The 26,704-nt window shown below is 33.3% G+C and overlaps 1 protein-coding gene across 2 annotated transcripts in view; it reads right to left on the bottom strand.

Annotated features, from left to right (window-relative positions):
• LOC125655765 (uncharacterized) overlaps positions 1-23,413 on the bottom strand; it is a 54,915-nt gene extending 31,502 nt beyond the window's left edge. Inside the window, exons 1-10 of one of the 2 annotated variants that reach the window (XM_056143531.1) lie at positions 23,224-23,375; positions 20,546-20,720; positions 20,262-20,411; positions 20,027-20,142; positions 19,177-19,327; positions 18,543-18,668; positions 11,311-11,496; positions 10,094-10,206; positions 9,950-9,989; positions 4,144-4,225 (exon numbers count right to left, since the gene is read on the bottom strand). In XM_056143531.1, the coding sequence (XP_055999506.1) occupies positions 4,144-4,225; positions 9,950-9,989; positions 10,094-10,206; positions 11,311-11,496; positions 18,543-18,668; positions 19,177-19,327; positions 20,027-20,142; positions 20,262-20,411; positions 20,546-20,660 (1,079 nt within the window). In that variant the 5' untranslated portion in view covers positions 20,661-20,720; positions 23,224-23,375. Of the gene's footprint in view, positions 1-4,143; positions 4,226-9,949; positions 9,990-10,093; positions 10,207-11,310; positions 11,497-18,542; positions 18,669-19,176; positions 19,328-20,026; positions 20,143-20,261; positions 20,412-20,545; positions 20,721-23,223 lie in introns of both variants that reach the window. The other variant, XM_056143530.1, reaches the window with a different exon arrangement.
• Positions 23,414-26,704: the final 3,291 nt, after the last annotated feature.

Below are 26,704 nucleotides of genomic sequence, written 5' to 3'. Positions count from 1 at the left end.
ATATTACGGTTATAATGCGCTAGTGGTGGTAAACTTGAATTTTACAGAAAATATGGCTGGTTTAAGTATCTTATGGAGAAGGAAACTACATTTTTTATTTCGTGTCATGTATATGTACATAGGTCATTTTAATTCGATGTTTATTTTTAAAGCAAGGGAAATTTCCTCTCCTAATAATAGTTTTCGGTTGCAGCTTGTTTTGCCCTTTTACTATAGATGTTCATTTTCAATACCTAGTTGTTTTCATCTTTTAAAGTCGTTCACAATACATCTTCATTGCATCGTTGCTTAAAAACTGTGTACAATTTTGGTAGTTCTACATTATTATCATAAACATTATCATTGAACGAAACGACAGTTACCGAAACTGTTAGGCCAAGTGACTGAAATGAACATGGCGCGGCGTCTTCTTTCGCTTTGGGATATCGGAAAATATTCAGGCTTCACGCAAGTATTCTTGTATGGTACTGATATCATATCGAATAATTTTTGCTCTATTTATTTTACAAAAGTGTTACTACGCAGCTTTAGACTGTCAACATTCGAAATAACTGTTTTATTTAACCTAACTTTACGTACATTGGGAGCAAGTCCTTCTTTGATTTACAGTACATCCAAGTTTCGGGCTGAATATTAGCATGACCTGGTCAGGCAAAAATGAATTCAAAATAACAGATTTAAACTACAACATGACTTACCATAGCATGCAGCATTGCCGCCAGTTAAATCCGACAGTAAATTATGTAAGCAATTCATAGATAGCGATCCACATGTTATCGATGAGACATGACGTCATCTGTTGTAAGATATTCATGACGCATTTTATGCTTCGATAGGCGGATCAAGTAACCCCCATATGAAAATACTCGATATACTGGTTTTGTTTTGTTTTGATTTCACATATGATATCGTTGTACATGTCATGAGTTTTTTTATTTTCTATTTTTATGTAACTTTACTTGTAAACAAAGACTGTGCGTTTTGTTTTTTGTTTGGGGGGTTGGGGGGGGGGGGGTAAGACAGTACAGCATTTATAAATTGTGCATGTTTGATTCCGTTGATTTTCAATTTCATGGCCTAGTTCGAAGGCCTATCAACGTATCAGTGTTCCATTGTCCAATGTAAAATTAGAAAAGGAAAAATAGTGTCGTCTTGGTTGTCAAGGAGGTGTGTCCCAATGTCAAGTTACATTTAAACAATATAAACAAATATTTTTTTCAGCGTGCTCAACAAATCAAATTGCGTGATACAAGTAAAATTAAATTATGACAGACGGACTGAATGCTATATTATATATGTTTTGCCAATTAATAAACTGGACATGTGTTGTGCCAATAAATATATCTTAATTTAATAATCCAGCCTACAATAGCATCAGGAAATTGTGCTTAAATTGTCCAATCTTCAAAACCTTAAATTGTGTACATGTGTGTGGTGGCGGTGGTGGTTTTCATCCACTCAAACTGTCCCAATCCCCCTCCCAAATTCAATTTCTTTAAGTGTGCAGTGGATAGATCGCCACATGGACCCATCCAAGTCTACTGTAAGGATGTTTTAAAATATCGGTTTCAAATGCAATTAGTTCACACACAAATATATATAGACAACATTATTTGACGATTTGCATTTTAGTTGCTTCTATTCATACACGCTATACAACAGTACTGAATCTATAACTGAGAGAGAGAGAGAGAGAGAGAGAGAGAGAGAGAGAGAGAGAGAGAGCACCAGTAATTGTATACAGGTACGGGAAGTTTAATCAAATCTTAAATGTACAATATTATTCTTATTAATTAACCATTCCACTTCATTCTGATATATTTAATTTCTCTTTTTTTCCATGTTAAATTATTCGGCTGGCGCGAGTTAGGACTGCCCCCCCCCCCCCCTCCTTTTTTTAAACCGATGTTACGTGCCTAGCTATCTAACGCCCTCTCAGTCAAAAATGAAATAAATATAAAATCTATATTACTACAACTTCATTGGATTTACTAGACTTTTTTTTACCACCGCAATACATGTTTATGCAAGCGCACAATCTAGGCATTTTAAAGAAAATTTCCATCTTCGATAGCAAAATGTGTTCAGCCCACGAAGAGCAGAATGGACCCAAAACCCATGGCAAGCGAAGATGATTTTTGCCCCCGTTTTCGGGTGTTATAACTGATATAAAAAAATAGTATGTTCTATAACTTTCATTCAGAAGACGGGTAAGTTCGTGAGTCACTGAATAAACAAAAAATTGTCCGCATTCTTATTTCAATCGCGTTGTCAACTGTACACTTTTTGATATTTCTACACTACCTGTAAACATGTAGACAGCGGATCTAAATCATCTAATATTCTTAATTACAATGAAAATTATGCATTAAAATACATGTGGTGCACTAATATAAATGTCAATCTTTTAAAATAATCGCACAAATAAACCAATGCTTTTACTTGTCATTTTATGGTCCACATTTCTTTGAGCTGATATAATTCATGCTATTTAACAAATTGAAATCAATGCCAATTTATACCATGTGATATTCGTTTGTTCATTTTCAAAGTCAAATGATCCTTCTCTTGGTGAACTCGTGCTGCTCATGCAGTGAAACAATGTGCGACTAACACGTACAGGTGTTTGTGTACGGGATGTCGAGAATTTGGGCGTTTCATAAAGGTGTGAACGTCTGCGGGGAAGTCTGCATACGGATATATATCAATATCTTGATATATCTATATACAAGAAATAATTCCGATTTACAAACATGTTGAGGTTTCTACTTAGAGATAATTAAAATCCATTTAGTGACACTGTCCACTCTATATCTGCTTCAAACATATAAACGTGGAAAGTTAATACAGAACGGACGTCATAAGTTAAGGGTAATTAAGATGAATTGTTTCGAATAACAAACTCCAACATGTAAACAATTTAAGTAAGTTATCAAATCAGTATGGTAATCCTTTAAAGATAGACAGTGAAGGTACATTTTTAAAAATTAAATTACTATTTTAAATTTACAATAATATATATCATTAAATGATATGAATATATACAAGTCGCCGTTTTATACGTTTTAATTTTCACCCACTAATATTTCGCTTAGTATTTTTTTTTATCACACGAAGGTGCACGGTGGCACAGAGGAGGCACAGATGTCAGATCTCCGTGGACTTAAATGTCTACCTCGCTCAGAAAATTAAGACTTCAGAGGTGCCGACAATTTTCAAGGTCCACCGTGTTTTATTTAAAAAAAAAATAGTTTGAAAACTCCATTTTTGTAATTAGTTACTATAATAACTCAAGTTTAATCAAAATTATACAGTTGTCTCTCTCTTTTTTTTTTTATCCTCAATTATATCAATTTTAATGGAAGTTGATACAAATAGATATATATATATGCAACTTGAAAATATCAACTCGTCTTTGAGATAGACGGTAAAACAATACTGTTTGCTGTGGTCCTTTCACTGCAAGGAATTTTAATTGTTGATCACGATTTTTCAATTACAAATGTATGTCCAATACAGCGGGGAAAAAATTGTAGTGTTATGTAGTGGGAAGGGGGGGGGGGGGCAATATATCACAAATTTAAACATCGTGATAGAAAATATACAAGTTCCTAGTATTTTAACAGTTGTGATTTACAATCAGAATAAGCCCAAAAAATATATATTAACCTATGCGTCCATTATTTGTGTATTACACTGTGATTCTCATAACGTCAACATCATGACGTTATATAGCTTTTCTGTTGAAAAACAACACAAAGTTTAAACGACTGTAAAACGAAAACTAGAAAAGATATTGTTATAAAATAAATTGTTCTATGACCTATAAATCCTAGAGCATCAACTGTGAAAGTCTCATTTATTTTGGTGAAAGGGCCAATTTTAGTACTTTGTGGCTCTGGTCCTTTAAATGAGTTTGAAGACAATGTCATTCATAAACAAAGCAAAAGGTAGCATTCAATTGAAAATTCTTAGTAGCAGATTCTTACATATCTGATAAACATTTACATTTGTAAAGTTATCCATGTTTTCAAGATTCATTTTTCAGCAATATCAAGAGGATTCAGTTGATTTATGACCATGGAATCCTGACTTCTTCATCAATTAGAATATATTTCAGTAGTTTATATTATCTTATCTTACCTAAAGTAAATGATTCCAAATGCAATCACTGCTCCAAGAACAACGATCGGAGTTACAATTGCAGCAACAATTTCCTTATTATCTAAAATCAGATGAAAGCACATTAAATTTATTCCCCCGTTTATATGTTTAAAGGAAAGGGGGGGGGGGTGGGGTTATGAATATATCACAATAGGAAAATACTTCAAAATTTGATATTAAAGAGCAAGGCAGTGATAACCTGAATTTCGATAATAATCCCCACGTAGTATTGACGTATTCTCTTAAAGAACAATCAAATTAGAACAAATGCATATCATATAAAATCCTGACCTTTAATATAATTATGAAATGTGTCAGAATTCCTAAATAGTTAAAACAAACCATTGTTGTTAGTCCCTCTTCTTGTTTCTGTTTTTTTTTCTTTCCGTTTGTTAACGACACATTGAAATCAATTAAACTGATCAGTCATTTTTAAAAAAAATCACAGCTACGTATTTTCATAGACACCAAAATGCATCAAAATTGGTACCGCATAAGTTTTACATTACGACCCATGGGTGGAGACCTCTGCAGGTGGACTGTTTGTCCCCAAGAGTCTCAACAGCCCAGTAGCTAAGTACTTCGTTACTAGCTTCAAAATACGAATGTATATTTAATTGCTGTGATAAATGTAGAAGTTCATTTCAAAATTAAGGATTATCTACTCATGCATAGCTCTGATTCTTAGACGAATTTGACTGCAGTCGTTGGTACTCTGTTTTCCTTTTAGATCTTACAAATTTATTGCTATTTCGGATTTCCTAAATTTCGACTTGAGCATCACTGAAGAGAAACCATTTTCGAAAATGCGCATCTGGTGCATCAAAATTGATACCGTATAAGTTTTACATGAAAGGTAAAAAATAAAGAACAGTGATCAATCTCATAACTCCTAAAATCAATACAAAACAGACCCCTGGACACACCAGATTATCGGTTTGAGAAGATGCATGATTCGTTTTCATCTTGAGAGTGCATGCTAAACGTACACCACGAAATTAAAGGGAGAGGAGAATAACACATTATTTCAAGAATACCATGGACATGAAATTGGAAACTCGAGTTCTTGCTAATTTCAGATGTGGGAAGACAAAAGGTTTTTATTGTTGTTGAACAAAACAGTCGCCTTAATTCAAGTAGATCCATCGCTTATATTATGGCTTCAAAACAAAGACTTTCACTTCACATCTATCGGATATGCTTGATATTCCACTTCATGACATACATATACAACTCATTTTTAATAGACCATAGTCCCCGAGGGTCCCTACAGCCCAGTAGCTAAGTACTTCGTTACTAGTTTGAAAATACGGATGTATATTTAATTACTGCTATAGAATTAAGAAATTCATTTCAAAATTAAGGATTATTTCCCTCACGCATAGCTCTTATCCTTAGACGAATTTGACTCCACTTTTTTGGCACACTGTTTTCCCCTATAATAGCTCTAAAATTTCATTGTTGTTTCGGATTTCAAACGTTTCGGTTGAGCATCACTGAAGAGACATTATTTGTCGAAATGCGCATCTGGTGCATCAAAATTGGTACCGTATAAGTTTTACATACATACAGTGCCAACCAGACCAAACCTGACACCCAAGCAGTCCCAGGAAGCAGTCCCTCGGGACTTATTTCTGGGATTGCTTGGGTGTCAGTTTGGGTCTCGTTGGTACTGTAAGATACCCTAGCGTTCAAATTTTGCTGTAATTTCATACATAAAATGAATACCTAAGAAAACATGACGATTAACGTTCTAATTTTTTAAATAAAAAATATTTATGAAAATTGTAAACGTTATTTGCTAATATTTTTTTTTGAAATCTATTGCTTGCAAGAGATTCTAGAGTAAAACTTTCACTGTGATTTGGTGCATGATATAAATATCTAATAACACATGCCTAAAAGATTCAGATATAAACCTTCTAATACTTTAGGAAAAAAATATTAATGAAAATTGAAAACGTCATTTGTTAATATTTTTTAAATCTATGGATAAAATCTTTAAAACCTTGCTTATAAATAGGATAAAAATAAACCATGACAATGTGTATTTTTGCCGTTTTTTGGTTAAATTTAATATTATATGACTTCATTAAAGACCTGAAATACGTGTCCATAAAAATCATGTCATACATAATTCTGATGTGTTAACTGGGCCCATGAAGATTGATTGAATGCTGGTCAGGAATTTATAAGAAGAAAATACATGTGTGTAGATCAATTAAATGTACATTATGTAAGTACTTTGAACGATAGATTCATCTCTCTATATATCAACATTGAATTGAATGTACATGAAATATATTGCATTCTTTTATTTTGTGCACCCGTTAATTCGGAAATACATACGTATTTAATGTGCGTTGCATTATTTCGCATTACCGCCGTGTGAACGCTATTGAATTTGGATTAATCTAATGGGCATTATTTCATTTCGCATTAAATTTAATGCGAAGTAAAATTTAATGCGCATCTGTGCTAACGGGACTGGGTTGCTAAAAACCTTGGTTAAGCTTAACCAGTGATTAAATCCCTTGTCCACCGGTTAACCTTTAGCCATTGGTTAAATTATGTTGCTCAAATGTTAACCAGTGGTTAAATTGCCTAACCAATGGTTAAATATTGACCAAAGTTAACCAATCTGCAGAGGTGGGTTAAGTCATTTAAACAGTGGTTAAACATGACTGCTTGCTTGGTTTTTGATGTAAACATGAGCTAATAACACAAGAAACGGGGAGTTTAGAGACATTCTAAACCTGATTTCACTGAAATAGAGTAAAAAGAAAGTTGAACAATTTTCTAAAGAATCAGTCAGTTACATCGCACATCTCGTAGAGCCCCAACTGTGCCGTCTCACCATGTTTTCATTGTTAGATATTGTTTGGTTTCCTACAACATTAAGAAAACATATAATTATCATGTAATTCAATGCATCTCTTTCTTTAACAACATGAATAAAATTTAAAGATTTAACAAATTCGTAAACAGGATACATAGGTGCAGTGATCGGGGTAATGGAGGGGAGGAGGTCACGGGGGAAGGGGGGGGAGTAAATTGAGCCCCTTTATTCCTAAGTTTACTGCCGCAGTGCACCAATTCCTAACCATGCTTTTATGTTTGCCCCCTCCCACCATACGCTAAAGTCAACTGTTTATTTATAGACCCATTTCAATTACCTTATTGAACTAATCAAATCATATCATTGTTTATTTTCAAAAAACAAATACAATTTTAACAAGAGGCCCAAGGGCCACATCGCTCACCTGAGTCACTTGGCTCATATTGAACGATTTTCCCTAATATATTTGTATGCAAAACTTTATTATGGCCCCATCCAAACCCCGGGGGCCATGATTTGAACAATCTTGAATCTGCATTATGTCAGGAAGCTTTCATGTAAATCTCAGCTTTTCTGGCTCAGTGGATCTTGAGAAGAAGATTTTTAAAGATTTTCCTATATATTTGTATGTACAACTTTGATCTCCTATTGTGGCCCCGTCCAACCCCAGGGGACCATGACTTAGACAAACTTAAATCTGCACTATGTCAGAAAGCTTTCATGAAAATTTCAGTTTTTCTGGCCAAGTGGTTCTTGAGAAGATTTTTAAATGACCCTACCCTATTTTTGCATTTTTGTGATTATTTCCCCTTTGAAATGGACATGGCCCTTCATTTCAACAGACCTGAAAGCCCATGACCTAAGGATGCTTTGTGGTAAGTTTGGTTGAAATTGGCACAGAGGTTCTTGAGAACAAGATGAAAATGTGAAAAGTTTATGACGACGACGCCGACGACGACGACAGACAACGGACAAATTTTAATCAGAAAAGCTCATTTGAGCCTTCGGCTCAGGTGAGCTAAAAACTACGCAATTTTTGATAAACTGGTAATTAAATTAATTTAAGCTAAATTGAGTTATTAATCAGGTACACACATATTTTGTATTGTACATAGTTATTCATTTATTTTATCAATTCTATTTATTTATCTTTAATATTTTAAAAAGAAAATTAAACATTGAAATTAGGATTTTATTTATGCGTTTAAATTAACTGAAGGCAAACAGGTAGTCTTAGTAGATTAAAAACAGGTTATACACCTGTGATCACTCAATTAGGTGTCAAAAACACAATGTGGACAGATGGCGTTGAGAACTTGAGAATTTCAAGTCGTTGTCTAAGTTAAGTAAACCTTAGAGAAATAATACATTAAAGAATGTAGCAATCATCAATATTGTCACAATCCTCACGGATAATTTTTACTTCTGTGAAAAAACAAACGCCCCCTCCTAAAAAAAAGCACAAAAAAAACCAACAACAACCCTCCAGGTACTTGTTATGAAATAGCACACATATTAGATAAGATAACTACATGTGGATGATCAAAGAGGTAGGGTACAGTAAAATAGTCTTTTTAATTTATCATGTTTATTTGGACAAAATTATCTATGGGGTCAAAAGTGGTGGAGGCGATAGTTTTCCTGAAGAATATTATTGCATATATGTTATGTCAAGTAGAAATAATTAAATGGGATTGAAGTTAAAAAAACATCGAATTCAGTGTATTAAAATTTATGCAAATTATTTTTCTACTGTCGAGATTGAATAAATTCTATGAGGACCCAAATACTACAGGAGCTATTTTTTAGATTACAGTGACCTTCACATTGTGGGTATGTCTACGAATAGATCGACTTGTTTTAGCTATTCCAACATTATCATGTACGTGTGCAGATTATGTTAATTATGCCTACTTTATGTGATGCCTTCACTGAAAATTTATATTGTTGGATTAAGTTACAACTTCGTGTTAGGTGTACCAGAGGAAAAACAATTTAGAAGCCGGTTTGCAAATGAAATACTCCACTTGTATTTCAATTCTCGGTATTTGTATTAGGAAAAGTGCAGTTTTGGTTTAGTTGAGTTTAAATAATACAATAATGTAGGCCTACCGTGAATACCGAGACCTCCATCCTCAACTCCTCCTGAAATCCCGATGAATAAAGTCACTGACACCCGGTGGATCTATATAATTTTCTCTGAGACAGGGTCGAGTAACAAAGGAGATGGACCCCCTCCAGTCTATATTCAGTGAGTTTTCTGCATACAGTTTCTTCTTTTCCTTTCACACAAATCTTCCTGTATATCTCTTTCACATTCTCAACTCTTTACCCCTCCCCTCTTTTTTTTTTTCCTTTTCGAGTTTACTGCCTCGGTTGACTTCAGAAAATAACTTGTAAAACTAAGTTAGGTGAAAAGTTCTCTGTCCGCTTCATTAACATTCGCAGCAGCCATTATTGTTTACATGTCCAGACGACTATTGTTGAATTACGGGATACTAACTACTAGTTAAATGTACTTGACCGATGGTTAGTATGCACTAGAGCTAGTTTCTGTGGAAACGAGGGGGTTATTTATATTCGGTAAATAACCCCCTCGTTTCCACAGAAACTACCCTAGGGCTAAACTCACGTTGAGCAACATAATTTTGCCCAGTGGTTAGTTACTCAGCGGATAGTAAATTTAACCAGTGGTTAGCTTAACCAATGGTTAAATTTAACCAAAGTTTTGAGCAACCCAGTCTTGGGCGCAAGGTTATACAAACACACAAGTTAACTAAGGAAAATCTACTTAAGTTAACTAACCACTGATATTCGAATGATAGCTTGAAAGTAGTATATGTTTGCTTTAATGAGACGTATCTAAACACATTGTTAATTTCTAAATATCAGAATTGAAACGCTAGTACCAAAAAAAAAAACCAAGTATGTAAATGAATTAATTACCGTTTTCCGCAAAGCCTTGAGGTGGAATAGTTACTTTCAACTGTAGTTAATACAAAATCTATTTGAGTCTAATGGATTTTAGATTGCATTAATTGACAAAAAAAATTTCACCATTGGAATTTACTGATGAAATAAATACCTTACCGTTTTACAAAATACCGTATTACGTAATTTTTTGTAACAATCTGTGAACATACATCCATCTCTATTGCATTTTTGACACAATGTGACTTGGGTTTTGGATATATTGCTTAGTCCTGCAAAAACAAATAAAACATATTACAAAATGCTGATATATCGTATGTTAGATTTACATTATTTAGCCCACAACGATTCTGAAATGACGAATAATCAGATATATCAGATCATGAACTCGAAATGAAAAACACTAGTCTTCCACAGCTGCTTTATACTTAGATATTTTATTGAACATAGATGTTCACAGCAAACAAACAGCTCAAAGTTATGACAAACACGATTACTTGACCTTCTCCATCGTCAACTTCCCATATTTATGTATCAATCCTCCATCATCACCTGTATATAGTGTTTATGTATCTCAACTCATTCGATACACAAGAACTTATTCTGCGTATGATCAGTTTTTAAACCGAGGCAGGCTACTGACAAAAGTTGATGTTACAAGTGTTTTAATATATAGTCTCGACTGAAGTCAGCATTTCGCAAATTCTATGGTTGTTATAAAGATATAACTTACCAATACAACCTATCTTTGGTTCAAAAGCTGTCCGACGTTTTCATATAGATTGTTAGGCCATTCTTTGACTACGGATTACTCTGTTTACCTGATTGAGAAACAGGGCTCACGGCGGGTGTGAACGGTCGACATGGGGTGCTTATCCTTTACACCTCTGATATGTCCAGGCGTCTATGTCTATCCTACTCTTAATTTTGTATTCTTTATTGCAGTTATGAGGTTGATCAATGTTCGTTATCTTCATCTTTTCATTATGACGAGAAATACTTTTTCTTTCTAAATGTTTCACCATATTTTTTTTTTTAAATGAATATTATATGTATAGAATTTTTATCATTTTCCTACTCACCAAAAGCCCTTTGGTTATTAAATGTATAGTGCTTTGTAACGGAGCTCAAGTTAGGGCACGGATTTCATGTTGCACACACATGCAGTATTTACAGATGGCAAATTTTGATATCAGAATAACATTAATGTTTGCTTGCTGATGTGTAATGAAATTTATATTACTTATATTTTACATATTCTGTCTACTTCAAATCAAAATATGATAGATAACAGCATTAATGAAAACATGAGGTGAGGATAAAAGAAGAAACTTTAATTGCGAATGCTTTAACGTTAAGAAGATCTCCTGATTTGCCTCTGTCTTCCGATTGATATTGCTCTCGCAGGACTCCTATCCAATGATGACTTTCAAATGACATATGTATGTTCTGACAAGCTGCTGCAGCATTTCTTACGTCAACGTCTCCATAAAGATAGGTATTATATGTAACTATGCATTTCTCCAATTGGTTCCTCCATCCACAATATGTATCTCTTATAGCTAGAACATTAGATCACAATACAATTAAAAATAATGATCAAATATTCATTCTATAAACGTAACATCTAACGAAATGCGTTTTATATTAGCTTTGCGCATGCACTTATCCACCCGTATTCATCACTGCATTATTGTAATCATCATATCCAACTTTGTTGCAAGAAATCATGCATCAAAAGAGCATCGCCAAAAATTTAATCAAATAAAACTCAATTACACACAACCTGTAATTAGTATCTTCTTGTAAATACATGCATATTTATGATGTATAACTTGTTTGTTATAGTCATAAAGCAAAATATGAATTGTGCAGTGGCAAATATTTTCATATTTTTATCAGTAAAAGGATGTACTGTGTAATATTGTAATGTATCACACCGATATTGTGAAATCTTTAGGGGGATACTTTAGGATTTCATGACCGACTCACGGTCTAAGATATATAATATGGAATAGTATATTTAGCTTTCATTCTCTAGAGGGCGTTATTACAAGTAGGAAAAAGTAGATTTCATGACCATAAACTGAGAATAGATGTAAGTTAGACATCCTTGGATTCTTAGAATTAAACAAATACTATACTGGCAATTTGAATCATATTGATACATGTATATGCTCTTGACATGAAATTTATCGACTTTTAATTACCAATACAGATCCTAAAACGTTCTGCTACACATCAAAAGCGTTTTAGTTTCGTATCATATAAAGCGTTTTGTTCCGTGTAGAAAGCGTGTAATTTCCGTGTAAAAAGGCATCGTTCCATGTATGAAACGTATCATATTGTGTGGAAACCGTTTCGTTCAGTTTAAGAAAGGTATCGTTTTGTGTACTAAGCGTGTGGAAAACGTACGACTTATATCATTAGATTATTGATATTGAAAGCGTTTTTGAAATCAAGTTGTAATAACAGTTTGTACACTGTCCGAAGTCGCGAAATGAAAATGTCAGAAAACATCAAATGAAATTCGAAATCGTACCTTAACCAGTCACTATAATCAGATTTTCAGTTGATGTTGAATTTACGGTTAGGTGTTGAAATATTTTGATTTTAAACTGAATCGGATGTTTGGACTGATAAATAAGTAAATAACCAGACCACGAATTGAAAGTAAACCAAGCACTTTAGACTGACAAGAGTCACAAACTACAAATTGATGTTTCGCACTTTGAAAAGCCAAAACGTTAACATTATTATACTAGTACGACATGACTGCGGGGAATTTGCTAGGTTCATATTTGTAGAGACTTATCACATGGGTTTTGTCTGGCCAAATGATTGTGAACTCTGAAGCAATGCAATATTTCACGTGGATTAGATCAATTTGAAAAGTTTGAGTTACTGAACATAAACATTAATGGAAAAATCACAACTCAACTTTATCACTTACGGAATGAACTTCTCCAACGTCAACTTCCCATATTTTTGTAACAATATTCCATTTGTACCTGTAAATGGCGATTGTGCCTGATTCGACATGCGAGAGCATATTCTGCCTATGATCAGTTTTTATACCAAGGGTTTTAAGGTAGTTATTGATAGCTAGCTCCAAAAAAAACGCTCATTGAATTTTTTCAATTTTATTTATTATAACATTTTGACTTTATCCTAAAACATATCAAAAAACCAACAAAAGTAATCAGGTTAATTTTCGAGGAAAGCGAGATTGAAATCCCCTCTTTTGCAGCCCCAAAAGGCAAAAAATGCCAAAATTGAGCAAATTAACAAAGAAGCCAATAAAATTTTTATTGACACCAGAAATATTGTTTGTCATATATAGTTATGTAAATTAAACACAAACAGACAAATAATCAACATTGATCAGAAATTCAAAATGCATCTAAGGAAAACATTGGTATGATTCGACTTGGCAAATGGCCAAATTTACCCTAAATATGGCGTTTCTCAAATACTACCAGGCATATATTTTCTGACAACAACAAAATTCTGCTTATGAAATTTCTGATTTTATTTCATTTTTACAATAAGTCAAGTAGTATCTAAAATATTGAATGGAAAAAAATATACCAAATGAGGTTTAATCTGAAACTATGTCAGATTTTGTAACCCTACCCCCTCCCTTCTACAAATGAATTTTAAGAGAGACAGTCAGCAGAGATAAACTATTGACCTTAAATGATTAAGCATTCCCAAATTACCACATTGAGCATTCAAATTCACAATACTAGAAGTTTCTATGAGCCATTTAAGAATGATATATAGTGTGTGCTATTGCAGTTGACCTTTTTGCACTCACAATGATTGCCTAAATATTTAGTTATTTTTCATACAATTTCTTGTAATAACTGGACCAAATCCATTACCTATACATATTTTTTTATAGAAATGTATATCACTATACAGTATAATACACCAAATATGTTTAAATAACCATCTCATATTTCAATAAATAATTAATATCAATGGAAAGAGACCCATGGACTGGCCATGGATCACTACATGTAAGTCCATCTGAGTCATCTTGCCCTCACAGATAAGTGTGTCTTTCATAAGTTTAAGATTTTTAATTGTAGTTTCACAATGAACCAAAAACTCACTATTGGATAACTGAGAATGCATGTACATGTATATTGCATTAACTAACAGTAGATTTCCCCAGGTGAAGGTCTATGTTCACTGTATGTATAAGGGGGGGGGGGGGGTGAATTAGTTCCATTATGAAACTTTTATAAAAATTTGATATACATTAATGTATCAATGATGTATGTTTCAACTAAATTTTGAATTACAAGGAAAATTCGAACACATTGATTGAAGTTATAAAATTGATATTCTATCATGTGCACATTTTTTACTAATATATCTAAGAAAGAATAATCAACATTGAAATTTCCTTTACATCTATGCAATATTATTGTCTTTCAAAAGACATGTACATGTAATACACGAGTACATGTACTTGTTTTCCCTCAAATTCACAATTTAGTTTAAAGTATGTTGTACAACATCCACTGCTCTGAGCTCATATAAGTGAATTAATGTTTTTCATCCAAGTCCCAAATTTTGCAGTAGTTCTTTAATCTTCGGAACTTGATCAAACAATTTTAAATTTGTGGAGTTGTGGGGGTCCAGGGGATATGTCATCATCACTGTAAATGGAGTACCTGTTCAAAATATAGATAAATATATTTAAATATAGCAAAAAAGATGAATATCTGATATACTCAGAATTGTCTTTACAAATGTTTATCAAAAGAAAATATAGTACCTCTCTTGCTGTTATACTTGTTGACTCGAAATCCACATCAACCTGCACTGGTCCTATCTAACCTCCCTTGGTCCTCAGACTGATGCCTAGAAAAAAGATCATCATAATTGATATTTGCACAGTTAGGTCTATATTATACCATTGAGTAATTAGACTGCGTCAGACAATGTGAATTTTAAAATTGTGTCGCAACACATATTCAGTGAACATTTTTATACTGATGTTTCAAAATTATAAATTGCAATATGAGATGACATGTATATATGTTTTCATAAACTGCCATAGACTTATCATATCTGTTTTATTTACAAAATGTGGGTCAAGAGAAGGGCATACGTGTAGTATACATATCTTACTTATACATACAATGCATACCTTTGCCTATGAGAGGGCATATGCAGACTTGTGATTAATTTACATTATTTTTAAAAAGGTTTTGCCAACCTACATGTTTGTGTGAAACACGAAACCTCAGGTTTGATATATTTCTTAGGTCACTGAAATTTCAAAGTAATAGTATATGTATATACACTATAGTCGAGGGAATTATAATTCAACACATGCCCCCCCCCCCTCCACTTTCTATCCGGTTCCCTCATACCCCTAGATAGTAGGTATATACAGATATTTGTTTTTCATTACTTTTATACATGTAGTTCAAGGTATGTTATTTTCGTAACGGTTATTTTCATAACGATATTTTCTTAATAAAAGAGTTGTGAGAGCCCATGTTTACAAATGTGGTATACATTTACATGACATCCGTTCGTTTACAATCACATGCACAGGTGGGGGTTACATTTTAAGCACACATGGAATACATATATACATACAAAATAATACATCTACTGTGTATGTCGTGTGTTTAAACTTAAAGATGTTATTACAAATCGCGTTGTGAAATAGCAGAGGAAATGTGAGTTGAACTTTTGAATACAAATTTATGGCATTTTTTTCACTCACCAAACGAAACTATGATTTCGTTGTCCAAGTTGAATGCATCCACCAACTTCCTCTTCTTGCAAGAAACTTTGTTTAGCCTCTCAATGACTGTATAAACGGTATTTAATCTCGCAGCATGCTGCACTCGGACATTACGATGTATCAACCAACAACTTTGTTTACGTAGCGCATCTATGTACATGGATTGGTGGTTGGTTTAACATTTCGATTAGCAAAAAGTTTCACACAGATGAAACATTTCATCTACCATTATTACAGATATTGACGTATACTTATGTGGTACGTGCATATTTTCTCTAGGCGAGTCAGTCACAGCAACAAACACTTTCGGAACCCCTTTTTGTTTTTCGACTATTCTATGACGGAGTAAGGAATTCCGGAAAATGAATTCACGTGAAAATACACAATTTTTACTGATCACGTGGTTGCTATCCGTCGCTACCTTAACTGAAAAATTAATTGATGTAACAGGTGGTTCAATAATCTCTTTTAAAGTCAGCATTTCGCAAATTTTATGGTCGTTATGATGACCTACAACATTCTGCCACATATTTATGAACAAACGCAAATAACGCCATTCCCCATTTAAAAGATGCACAGTATTATCGCTAGCATTCATGATTTACAATATGCCCTATTGACGTAGATATTCATTTTTAGCATAGAATTTCCCATATTTGTGACGTGTGTAAAATGACGATATTGTCGTCTGCTCTCGATATGGGGAAAATTCCTGATCTGTCGACACCTGTAAAAGAGTTGATATTGGAAACATGTTTGCGTGGAGAACAATATTCAATGATAGCCATGAGTTTAGGTCTTCCTCGGAATATTGTATATAATGCAGTAAACCGTTATTTGGCAAGGGATTTGTGGAAAAACCTTCAAGGTCTGGTAGGAATAGAAAGCTTGATGCCCGAAATGGGTGACAACTTTTGCGTGTGACATTACAGAACAGTGTGTTTCCGTGAAAAAAACCCAACACATTACATATTCATTTAATCAGGGTAGATACTCAACTGTTTCATCAAGGACTGTTCAGCGCCGATTGTACGAAACCAACACAAACAGAAGGGTCGGGGAAGAAAATCAAAATCACTGCAATGAACCGGAAAAATCGTGTTTCCTGGGCTAGGGTAAAATCAATTTGGACATTGAAAGGACACCGGAATACGGTGATATTTTCGGACGAATGTAAAGTCGTAATTGGAGACAATCGTCGTGTTTATATGTGGAGACATCCTGACGAAGTTTAGTTACCTCAGTGCATATGCCCTGGTGCTCAGGTCAAGGCAAGTTTGATGATTTAGGCGTGTATAGCGTGGAGTAGTGTGGGTACCTAACTGTTGTAAATGATAATAAAAATGCTCAAAAATATAGAAACACAGGATTCAGAACTGTGGCCCGTTGTTCCCTCTAAACAACCTCATTTTCCAGGATGACAATGCCACCATCCATCGGGCACTATGAAATACTAAGTTTCAATTCCTTAATGTGACAACACGCTGAGCTGACCCCAAGAGTCAACAGTTGAAGAAATTTAAAAATACACTGTATGAATATGCTTACGCGCAAGTTTAGTTTTTCTAAATGAGATTTTGGGAATGTCTTCAAAAGAGTCTTCCTTTTCCACAAATGACCCCTTCAAAAAGTTATGATCTGGTAATCGAACAAACTTGATTCCTCTTTACTCAAGTTTACATAAGACTGACATACAGTCAATAAAAATCTGAATCTACACTATATTAGGTATGATTTCAATAATTGGACACATGCATGTTTATGGTTCGCGACGGAAGTTCAAAAGATTTTCTCCAAATATACCTTAAAAATACCATGATCTTCCACCTTTAGTGTAAAAAGTCTAATTCTACAAAAAATGAAGATTTGTGCACATTGGTATGATAAATTATAATCAAGTATTTGAATATTGAGGAAAAAGATTTATAAAGAGAATAACAACAAAAGAAAGGGATAATTTCGACGTTAATACACATTTCGGGACGCTTTTTTTGCCCACATAACCTAAGACATGAAAGACATTTTTTTTTCCTTAATTGAAGGCATATATCACAAAATGTCTGTTTGATTGATTGATTCTTTTGATTTTTACACCCCGTCGAGAGTTTTTTACTCATAAAGAGACGTCGCCAGCTCTAGGTGAGGGACCACAAATTTAGACCTATGCTTAGCGCCAAGGACCGTAAAAGTAAGGGTTATATATATATATATATATATATATATATATATATATATAATAAAGAAAAATTAGAACGCCGAAAATAACTCTACCGGTTTCATTTTCAATTTTCAAGAATTATGACATTATTGCTTAGTTACACATTATAGATTTAACTATGACGTCAAACCTGACGGATTATATTGTCGCTTTAACAAAGATCATTATGACGTCATGATATAACATTATGAAATAATACATGAGAAAAGAAAAAAAAAAGTAAAAGAAAAACACAGCCAACTTTTGGTCTGTGTAAGATAAAAAATATACAATATGTACAATAATTATGACAAGTTTGTTTACATAGCAGTTGACTTCTGACCTATGTGTTAACAATCAAATGAAACAGATTTATAATGTGTGAAAATGTTTATAAATTATATAAAGTTTTGTATTTTATGGAGCGTTTAATGCAGGTTTGTATCCTCAAATAAATACCGTTATTTTCGACGTTCTATTTTTTCTTTATTATACTATTACTTGTGTGGATATTTACTTATATTTTAGATTATATATATATATATATATATATATATATATATAAGCGCCCGACTTTTCTGTTATAAAAATTGACATAAACAATTGAAAATCAAATTGGCATATCATCTACTCACCAAGGTTTTCCCCACATAGTGCATTTAAAGCATCCCTGCAATTTTCTGTTATGAACCTTTTACTCTTATTGCCACACTGCAAGGTGAGACAATTGTATTGTAATTGATCATGAAATTCCTCTTCAACTGAAAAATGTAAGATAATATAGATAGAAATTATTAAAACAAATTTTGTGGCATTTCATAGTACAAGTAAATTTAATATTTTGAATTCATGTTGCAATGACTGATTAACTGGACTTTTTGGATTTACAAGTATTGTATAATGTGTAACTGTATCGCCTCCAAACACCGCAGATCTATACACTGTAACTGTATCGTCTGAACCTGAAATACTCGGTTGTCAAACCCTCGAAATCCCATGACTGCGTTGTGATAATTTAGAATAAAACAGTTTTCCGGTGGTATCTTAATACTAACTTATTGGAGTAAGAATTTGAAAAATATTCCTATAAAATGGCACATAATTTTAGATAGCATTATGTTATTGATTTATACATCGGTTAAACTGGTTTTAACTTGAACATACATGAAACGAATTCAAGTGAATCAGTATGGCGTTAATGCCATAATAATAAACTAGGTGCCCAAAGTTGATTGCTTTAAATATATACATGCTCTTGTTTACACTTACTTGTTCCAAAAACATTAAAAGCCATATTGCTTCCACATTCAGTCGATAATTTATCATCAAATTTGTTTTCACAACTAAAGTTGCATAACGGTTTGTGAGGTATCGTGGAATGAGTAGTTGGAAGAACCATTAAGCAATGACAACGTCGAGACTGAAATCAAATCATTGAATGACTACAGTTTGTTTTCATAAATATTTTTGAAGATTTATCTAAATTTTTTAAAACTTGAAATTTGATGGAAAGTATGTTATAATTTCTGTGAATAATTATATGGGTGTGTATTCATATGCACCGTATATCATGTTTAACATCAAAATACCATTTTCAGCAGATGGTCCACATTGTTATGTCCTAGAGCTCAAATCCTTATGAATATGTTTTACTAGAGGCCTCTTTGTTAATTACAACTATGTACACATCAAATAAAGTCTCACTGGATGATTAATGTCGACTCTCACAAGAAAAGAAAAACAGATTATAAAACCCGGACTATATTTTAGAAGTTTCAAGGCCTAAAGAAGAAAGAAAGAAAGAGGGAGAGCATTGTAATTCATATATTTTATTCATCATTATCCGAAGATGCTAATATATACTCTTAAGTTAAATGTTTAAACGCTTGACAAACGAGGACAGACGGCCCGGGGTGGTAACCACCAGTAAGAGATATAACGTTATCTCTAACCATAATGTTTGTACCGTTATAAATCAAATGAAGCTGTATGGGAATACTGAAAATGATGCACTTTTCTCCATCATAAAATGTTAGATTTTGAAAACACTTTGATATTAATGTAGAATATATTTATCTATTTATCTATCCATCTATCCATCAATAAATATATAGCATACCTTTATTGCAAAATATGCATATCCGTCCGATGTGCAATACTCCTGACATAATCCGGCTGATGAATTGAACATATTGAAGTGTTTGTAATTAACTATATCCTGGTCATAGTAACAGCCTACAAAGCATGTGCATGTATAAGATACTGTCATTTTTAAAATGACTAACTTTTGAAATTTAAGATTCATTTTAAATGATATTTGCATTCTTGATAAAATATCGATACATTTTCGAGACCTATCAATTTGATCCATTTTGAAATCCTTTCATGATATCCCGTCCAGTAGTACTCGTCAGATTTTCTTTCCTGAATTGTCAAACTATCGTTTTTCTCTTGGCATGTTTTCTGTGCTCCATACCAGGTGTAATCAGTTGGAATAGTACGAACTGGTTTTGAGGAGAAAGTGTAAATTAAGAGTATATATTTTGAAACTCCAAAAATAATAAGTTTTCGATGTTATGTGATACAATTCTTTGATAAATCCCACAAAAATGTTTTGTAAATTATTCAATAAAAATACCCTCTGAGAGTGACAAGCATATGGCAATCAGGAAGAGGATGTTCCTCGTGGTAAAACGTTTATTTGTGATTGTCTTTGACCTCGCATTGCATGGTCTAATCAAAGCAACAAGCATATTTGTACTTAGACAATTTTATGGTGAAATAAACTTCCTTGTAGTATTGCACATGTATTCCTGAAATTAGAAAAAAAAAAATCACACTCAATTTTTCATACAGATGAATTTGAAGTAATTACAATTCCTTTACGAAATGTCTCATTGCAATATTATACAGACATATAGAGGGCTCTATATACTCGGACAAAGATATTATCACAAAATTTCACCATAATTTTTTATTCAAGGATACAGACGTGTATGTATCTGCGTAAAGAAACAAAAGGGGCGTACAGTGATAAGGTAAACAGATTCGGCAAACATTATACATTAATATGTTAAGTATTGACAATCGTATTTATTATATGATTGAATAATTCCTAGCTCTCTCATTGGATGAGATCCAACAATGTAGAAATCATTCTACGTTATGTTTACTTGAAAGTGACCTTCCAGGTGAACATAAGGAATTATTTTTTCCACATAGCACCAAAAAATAGGTCGTTGAAACATACAATTAAAGCAAAGAACAATCTTGAAGGGGTTTTTAATCATTTAATCATATAATAAAACAATTATTGCTGTTTTTGAGGTCAATACGATGATTTAGCCACCTTCGAAGTACAGTATTCACCTCGCCCTTCGGGCTCGGTGAATATTGTACTCCTCAGGTGTCTAAATCATCGTATTGACCTCAAAAACAGCAATAATTGTTTAATCATATTATGATTTCTATGGTCTTTATAACGATCTAATTTACAAATACAATCTGTCGTTAGGTCCAATGCTGTCGGATGCGTTTCGTACCAATGTGTTTAATCGTTCTTCACACACTGATTTAGACTTCGGATAACTCCGTTTATCTGATCAGGATATAGGGCTCAAGGCGGGTGTTACCGGTCGACAGGAGATGCTAACTCCTCCTAGGCACCTGATCCCACCTCTGGTGTGCCCAGGGGTCCATGTTGCCCTACTCTTAATTTTGTATTCTTTATAGGAGTTATGAGATTGATCAGTTTGTTATCTTCATTTTTGATGATAAATTCTGCTCACACAGCAGCAAATATAATGACATTTATTATACAATTCATCGTGGTCCATGGAATTATCGGAAACACAGAAAAAAAAACAGGTTTCGTACACAATGAATACAAATATTTGATCTTTGAATATTCACATGTATCTTAAAATTGATTGAGCTAAAATTTTAATTTTTCATTTTTATTGTTTATAACGCTTAACTAAAGTATTTCTAATGGTCAACCAACATTTTAATATCAATTTTTGTGTTACAAGTGATCTACAATATTCACAATCCTTTGATACGGGCATGTAAACAAAACTCGTGCCATGTTTCTGTTTACATATAGATTGCTTAATATAAAATACACTGTAGCATGTTTAAAACAAAATGATATGTGCTAAACACTAGAAACTATTAAATTGGGTTAAGAATTCACTTGTTAATTGAAAATCTGCTTTAAATGAACTTTTACCAGTATATTCAACCTATGCAATTACAAACATGATACCAGCTTTGTTTACATAGCAATCAATTGTGAGCTCTGTATCTTCCATATACCTCGACACCTGACATTCAAATTTTTGCTGATCATTAGAAATAGCTTAGTTAAGCATTCTGAAATTGCTCTAAAAGGTTGTTGTTCTTTCAGATTTCAAAGATTTCGGTTGAGCATCAATGAAGAGACATTATTTGTGGAAATGCGCATCTGGTGCATCAAAATTGGTACCGTATACGTTTTACATTATGACCCTTGGGTCGAGGCCTCTGCTGGTGGACTGTTAGTCCCCGAGGGTCTCTACAGTCCAGTCGCTAAGTACGTCGTTACTAACTTGAAAATACGGATGTATATTTAATTGCTGTTATAAAATTTAGAAATTCATTTCAAAATTAAGGATTATCTCCCTCAAGCATAGCTCGTATCCTTTGACGAATTTGACTTTTTTTGGCACTCTATTTTCCCCTAAAATAGCTCAAAAAGTTTATTGTTATTTCGGATTTCAAACATCTCGGTTGAGCATCACTGAAGAGACATTATTTGTTGAAATGCGCATCTGGTGCATCAAAATTGGTATCGAATAAATTTACATTCTAAACATTAAAAACGGAAAAATGAAATTCGGAAAAAAATTCAGCTCAAATCGTGCCGATGCCCCTTTAAAGATTATACATGTTCATGAACATTACTTAAGATCTATTGTTATCAGAACATTTTCCTTTCATATTCTGTGAAATTCAAGATCTAAACAGTATACTTTGTGTATCATTGATGGTAAGGAGATCTGTGAAATATTATATAAATTTGTCCTCCCGTTTCCCCAGTAAACCTTGAAATGCCTCCTATGCAGACCTAATTCTGGTTACGCCATTGCACTGACAGACGCAGTAACACCGGGGAATTATTGATAGACTAAGTTGTATACGTTTTAGATTAACTCAAAATGGTACATGTATCCACGCATATTGTACGTACTATTATTTCCAATCTACCTGTCATAACCCATGTTTGTTTTAAAAATGAGGTAAATAGTTGAAAATGTCAACAAACATAAGACCTACCTGTGCTTCTTGATTTAAATTCCATTCTCACATGGCTGGTCTCGCCGTTACACGGTGTGTCACATTTACTTCCTGTTTGCCGTTTACACAAACAACGCGGGATATTCCCATAGACAGTGGTGTCACTATCAATGTACATGTATACTCTCCATGGGATTTTGTAAAACTACTGTACGCGACATGAAATAAAGTCAACTAGAATTCACAGTTTTTGCTGAATTTTTACAGTCTTAGAACAATCGTTGATTTTATTAAAGTACACCCTATATGCACAAATCATTGCCACATTTTATACATAATTTGTTGACGGCAGCCGATTGACTCGCACCGTGACATTAACGTTGAGCTAATTTATGATACCGGTAATATGGAAAAAGTAACTTATAATGACAATGCAAGCTCTACATGATTAAAAAAGAGACACATTACAGAACCTGGCCTTTCTCTATTGGCCTGGCAAGGCGTTAAAGTTTGCCTGACTCCAATTTTGGCCTCTAATTTCGCCCCAACCCAAATTTTGGACAAGCCTCAAAAGTTGGCCTGGCCTCAGATTTGGCCTCTAAACTTTTTTTGGTCTCAACTAAATTACGATTTTTTTTTTTAGAATTGTGATTTATTTTATTAACTTATTACTGGTTTTATTTTTTCAAAGTTGTAGTGTACTAGATATATATGTTTATGTTGTTTTGTAAATGTGCATATGTAAATAATAATGTACTACTACCAATCTAATTGATTTAATTAAATATCTAATATTAATAAGGGTTTTTATAGAATGATTTTTCTTTTCTATTCTTAAACTATGCACTAGTACATACCAAAAAAAGTATACACTACTGATGAAATGATATATTTATTAACTGTAATGCAGATAATATCAAAGTTTAATCCATCGTGAAAATATCACAAATATATATGTCTTTACTTAATTTTAATTTCCAATGATTTTATCCAAAATCAAAATAAGCATAGTAAAACGTTTCCTAGGATAAACTTAAATTACCCGTGTCAGAGTACAGACAAATGTAAACAACCAATGAACTAAATAGGATGTCAAATTTGTATTTTTAGTGTTTATCTTGTATTTTTCGTGGACTAGAAAGATGTTTATCTCAGCAAAGTAGATTCAGTAGGATAGGTAGCACAAAATGAGTTTTCGATGCATATAATATTTCTTCAATTTCTATTCTGCTAAATTAATCCAACCTGAATTTCCTTTAATTTTGTAACTAATTTTCAATCCCCTATAGAAAAAGTGACACATTCTCATGCATAGAAAACAACACAATAATGTTTACTTTATTTATAACAACTGTAACTGTCAAATATGTGTTCCGATGCCCGTATGAGCACAAGTTGAACAGCATCACCAATTCTCTACCGTGCTTTTGTCTTGTGCTGCTTAAAAAATCATGTTAGTTTCCAATTCAATATATCTGTATTTCTGCAAACGGACGCTCGTGAAAAGTTTATCTAGAAACTGCTGAAATTTCAGAGTTCAATGGTGATCGATTTTTATTACAATAGGACCTGAAATGACCTCGACATAATTTTGTGATAAAAAATCATTTTTACGATTTCATATTAAAGGTCCCTTTCTCTCCATAATTATCAACTTTGTTTCATAGACTCCTCATAAAAATGCTATTTTAAGATTAATAACGATATTAACTCGAAGAAATTGAGGTGCAAAGGTACATGTAGTCGGAATAGAAAATCGTTACCCGATTATCGTTCCTGATTTCCTGAATTTGTGACGTTATAAAAGACCACACTCTGATTTGCGAATCAAAACAAAAGCACACCCATAGAGGATTTATTCGCAACTGGGAGCTTTTTTGAATGGGGAACCAGGGTTCGTTATACAAGGATATCACTTTGAACTCATAATCAATGCAAATGCCAGCCACATCGACGATTTTTCATCGGAGGACGAACAAGAAGATCGATCAAGGTCCTATTTATTCCAAATCGGTTGAAATAATACTGACTGGTTAATGATAAATGTATAATAATTTCAGAGTACATTCTCTGGTTACAATAAGAGAAATATGGATAGTTATTACTTGTGCTATTTCTAACCCCATGTAGACACGCAGCATCGGGTTTGTTTTCCAAAGGGGGGGGATGTCAATTAAGTTGAAGGTTGACTGACAAAAAAGGTGGGCACCCCCTCATCCCCCTTTGGTTTCATGTGCCCAAGTCCCACCCCGACTCGGATATATTCTATAGCCAGATCGGAATTTCCTTTGCACACATCGTCAGCGCCGTATTTGGAATTTATTTTCTTAGGATTTTTACAAGTATCGTGTGTAGCTATTCTAGTTTAACAGGTGAATAAAATAATGAATATAGGTGGCTACTTAACATTCTTTTACAATAAAATTTGCGACATTAGGGCCTATATATATATGAAGAATAATTTACTATCACCATATAACGTTATTTTTTTTTTTTTTTAATTTTGTCCCCAATAAGAAAACCAACGTGCAAATTAGTGCTTGATTTAAAAAAAAAAACAACTCCCAACTCTTGCATGACCGTAAAAATTGGTTTATTTCACCTGATATAAAAACTTGTAATTTCATGATCGCTCCACCATTTGTTTGAACATTCTTTTTCATACAGAAAAGAGGGGGGCAGGTGGGTCTGATAATGCAACTTTCCAAGATATAAAGTTTAGACATATTCATATTCAATTTATTTACTTATATATTCAGAGAAAAAGATTCTGATCAGAAGAGCTTCTTATGACTATTTCAGGTCATGTTCATATACTAAATTAATTATGAATATCTATACTATCGTCGCGTCATTATACAGTAAACGTTTAGTTTTGCAGGATTTTATCGTCTTCGCCGTGCTTGCAGTTGGTCTGTAGTCGAAAATAGTTAGAACTGCATCTGGTCGAAGATTTGATTTCATAAACCCATTAGTTTTTGCCAAAGTAGAGTGTATACAATAACGAAATTGATCCTCATCAACCCCCGTAATCGCGTAAAATGATTGTCAAAGAACTTCGAGTTCTGTATTCTCGGTGTAGATTTCACACCCAAGTCTTTCTGAACGTTGGATCATTTAGACAAAAGTATATAGAAATACCCGACTTGCTACATTACAGTTGAATGTAAGCACATTGAACATTTTGACGGCTAAAACCCGCAGTTGTTAGTATAAACAAATACACATTTGCGTCAGGCTGGTTTCTTTTGGTCATCAAGCAAGGCAGATAACTCATCTTACTATTTTGATACTTCACACCATAGCAACATTTGACGATCTGTAGCGTCTGTTACCGTACGATTTTTTTCTGAATGACTTATTTACATATATAAGTAATTAAAGAACACATTTTCGTGCAAAACATTTTTTTTTAATCGTCTCCTATGACCTTTAATATCTTCATGTGAATCTTTAGATGAAACCGTACATGCTTTGATTTATTTTAATCGTCAGTTCCTTTTAATTCAAAACGATAAGA

Source organism: Ostrea edulis, chromosome 7 (assembly GCF_947568905.1).
Source record: "Ostrea edulis chromosome 7, xbOstEdul1.1, whole genome shotgun sequence".
NCBI lineage: Eukaryota > Metazoa > Mollusca > Bivalvia > Ostreida > Ostreidae > Ostrea > Ostrea edulis.
Note: the sequence above shows the minus strand (reverse complement) of the source record. Positions and strands in the feature narration are given on the sequence as shown.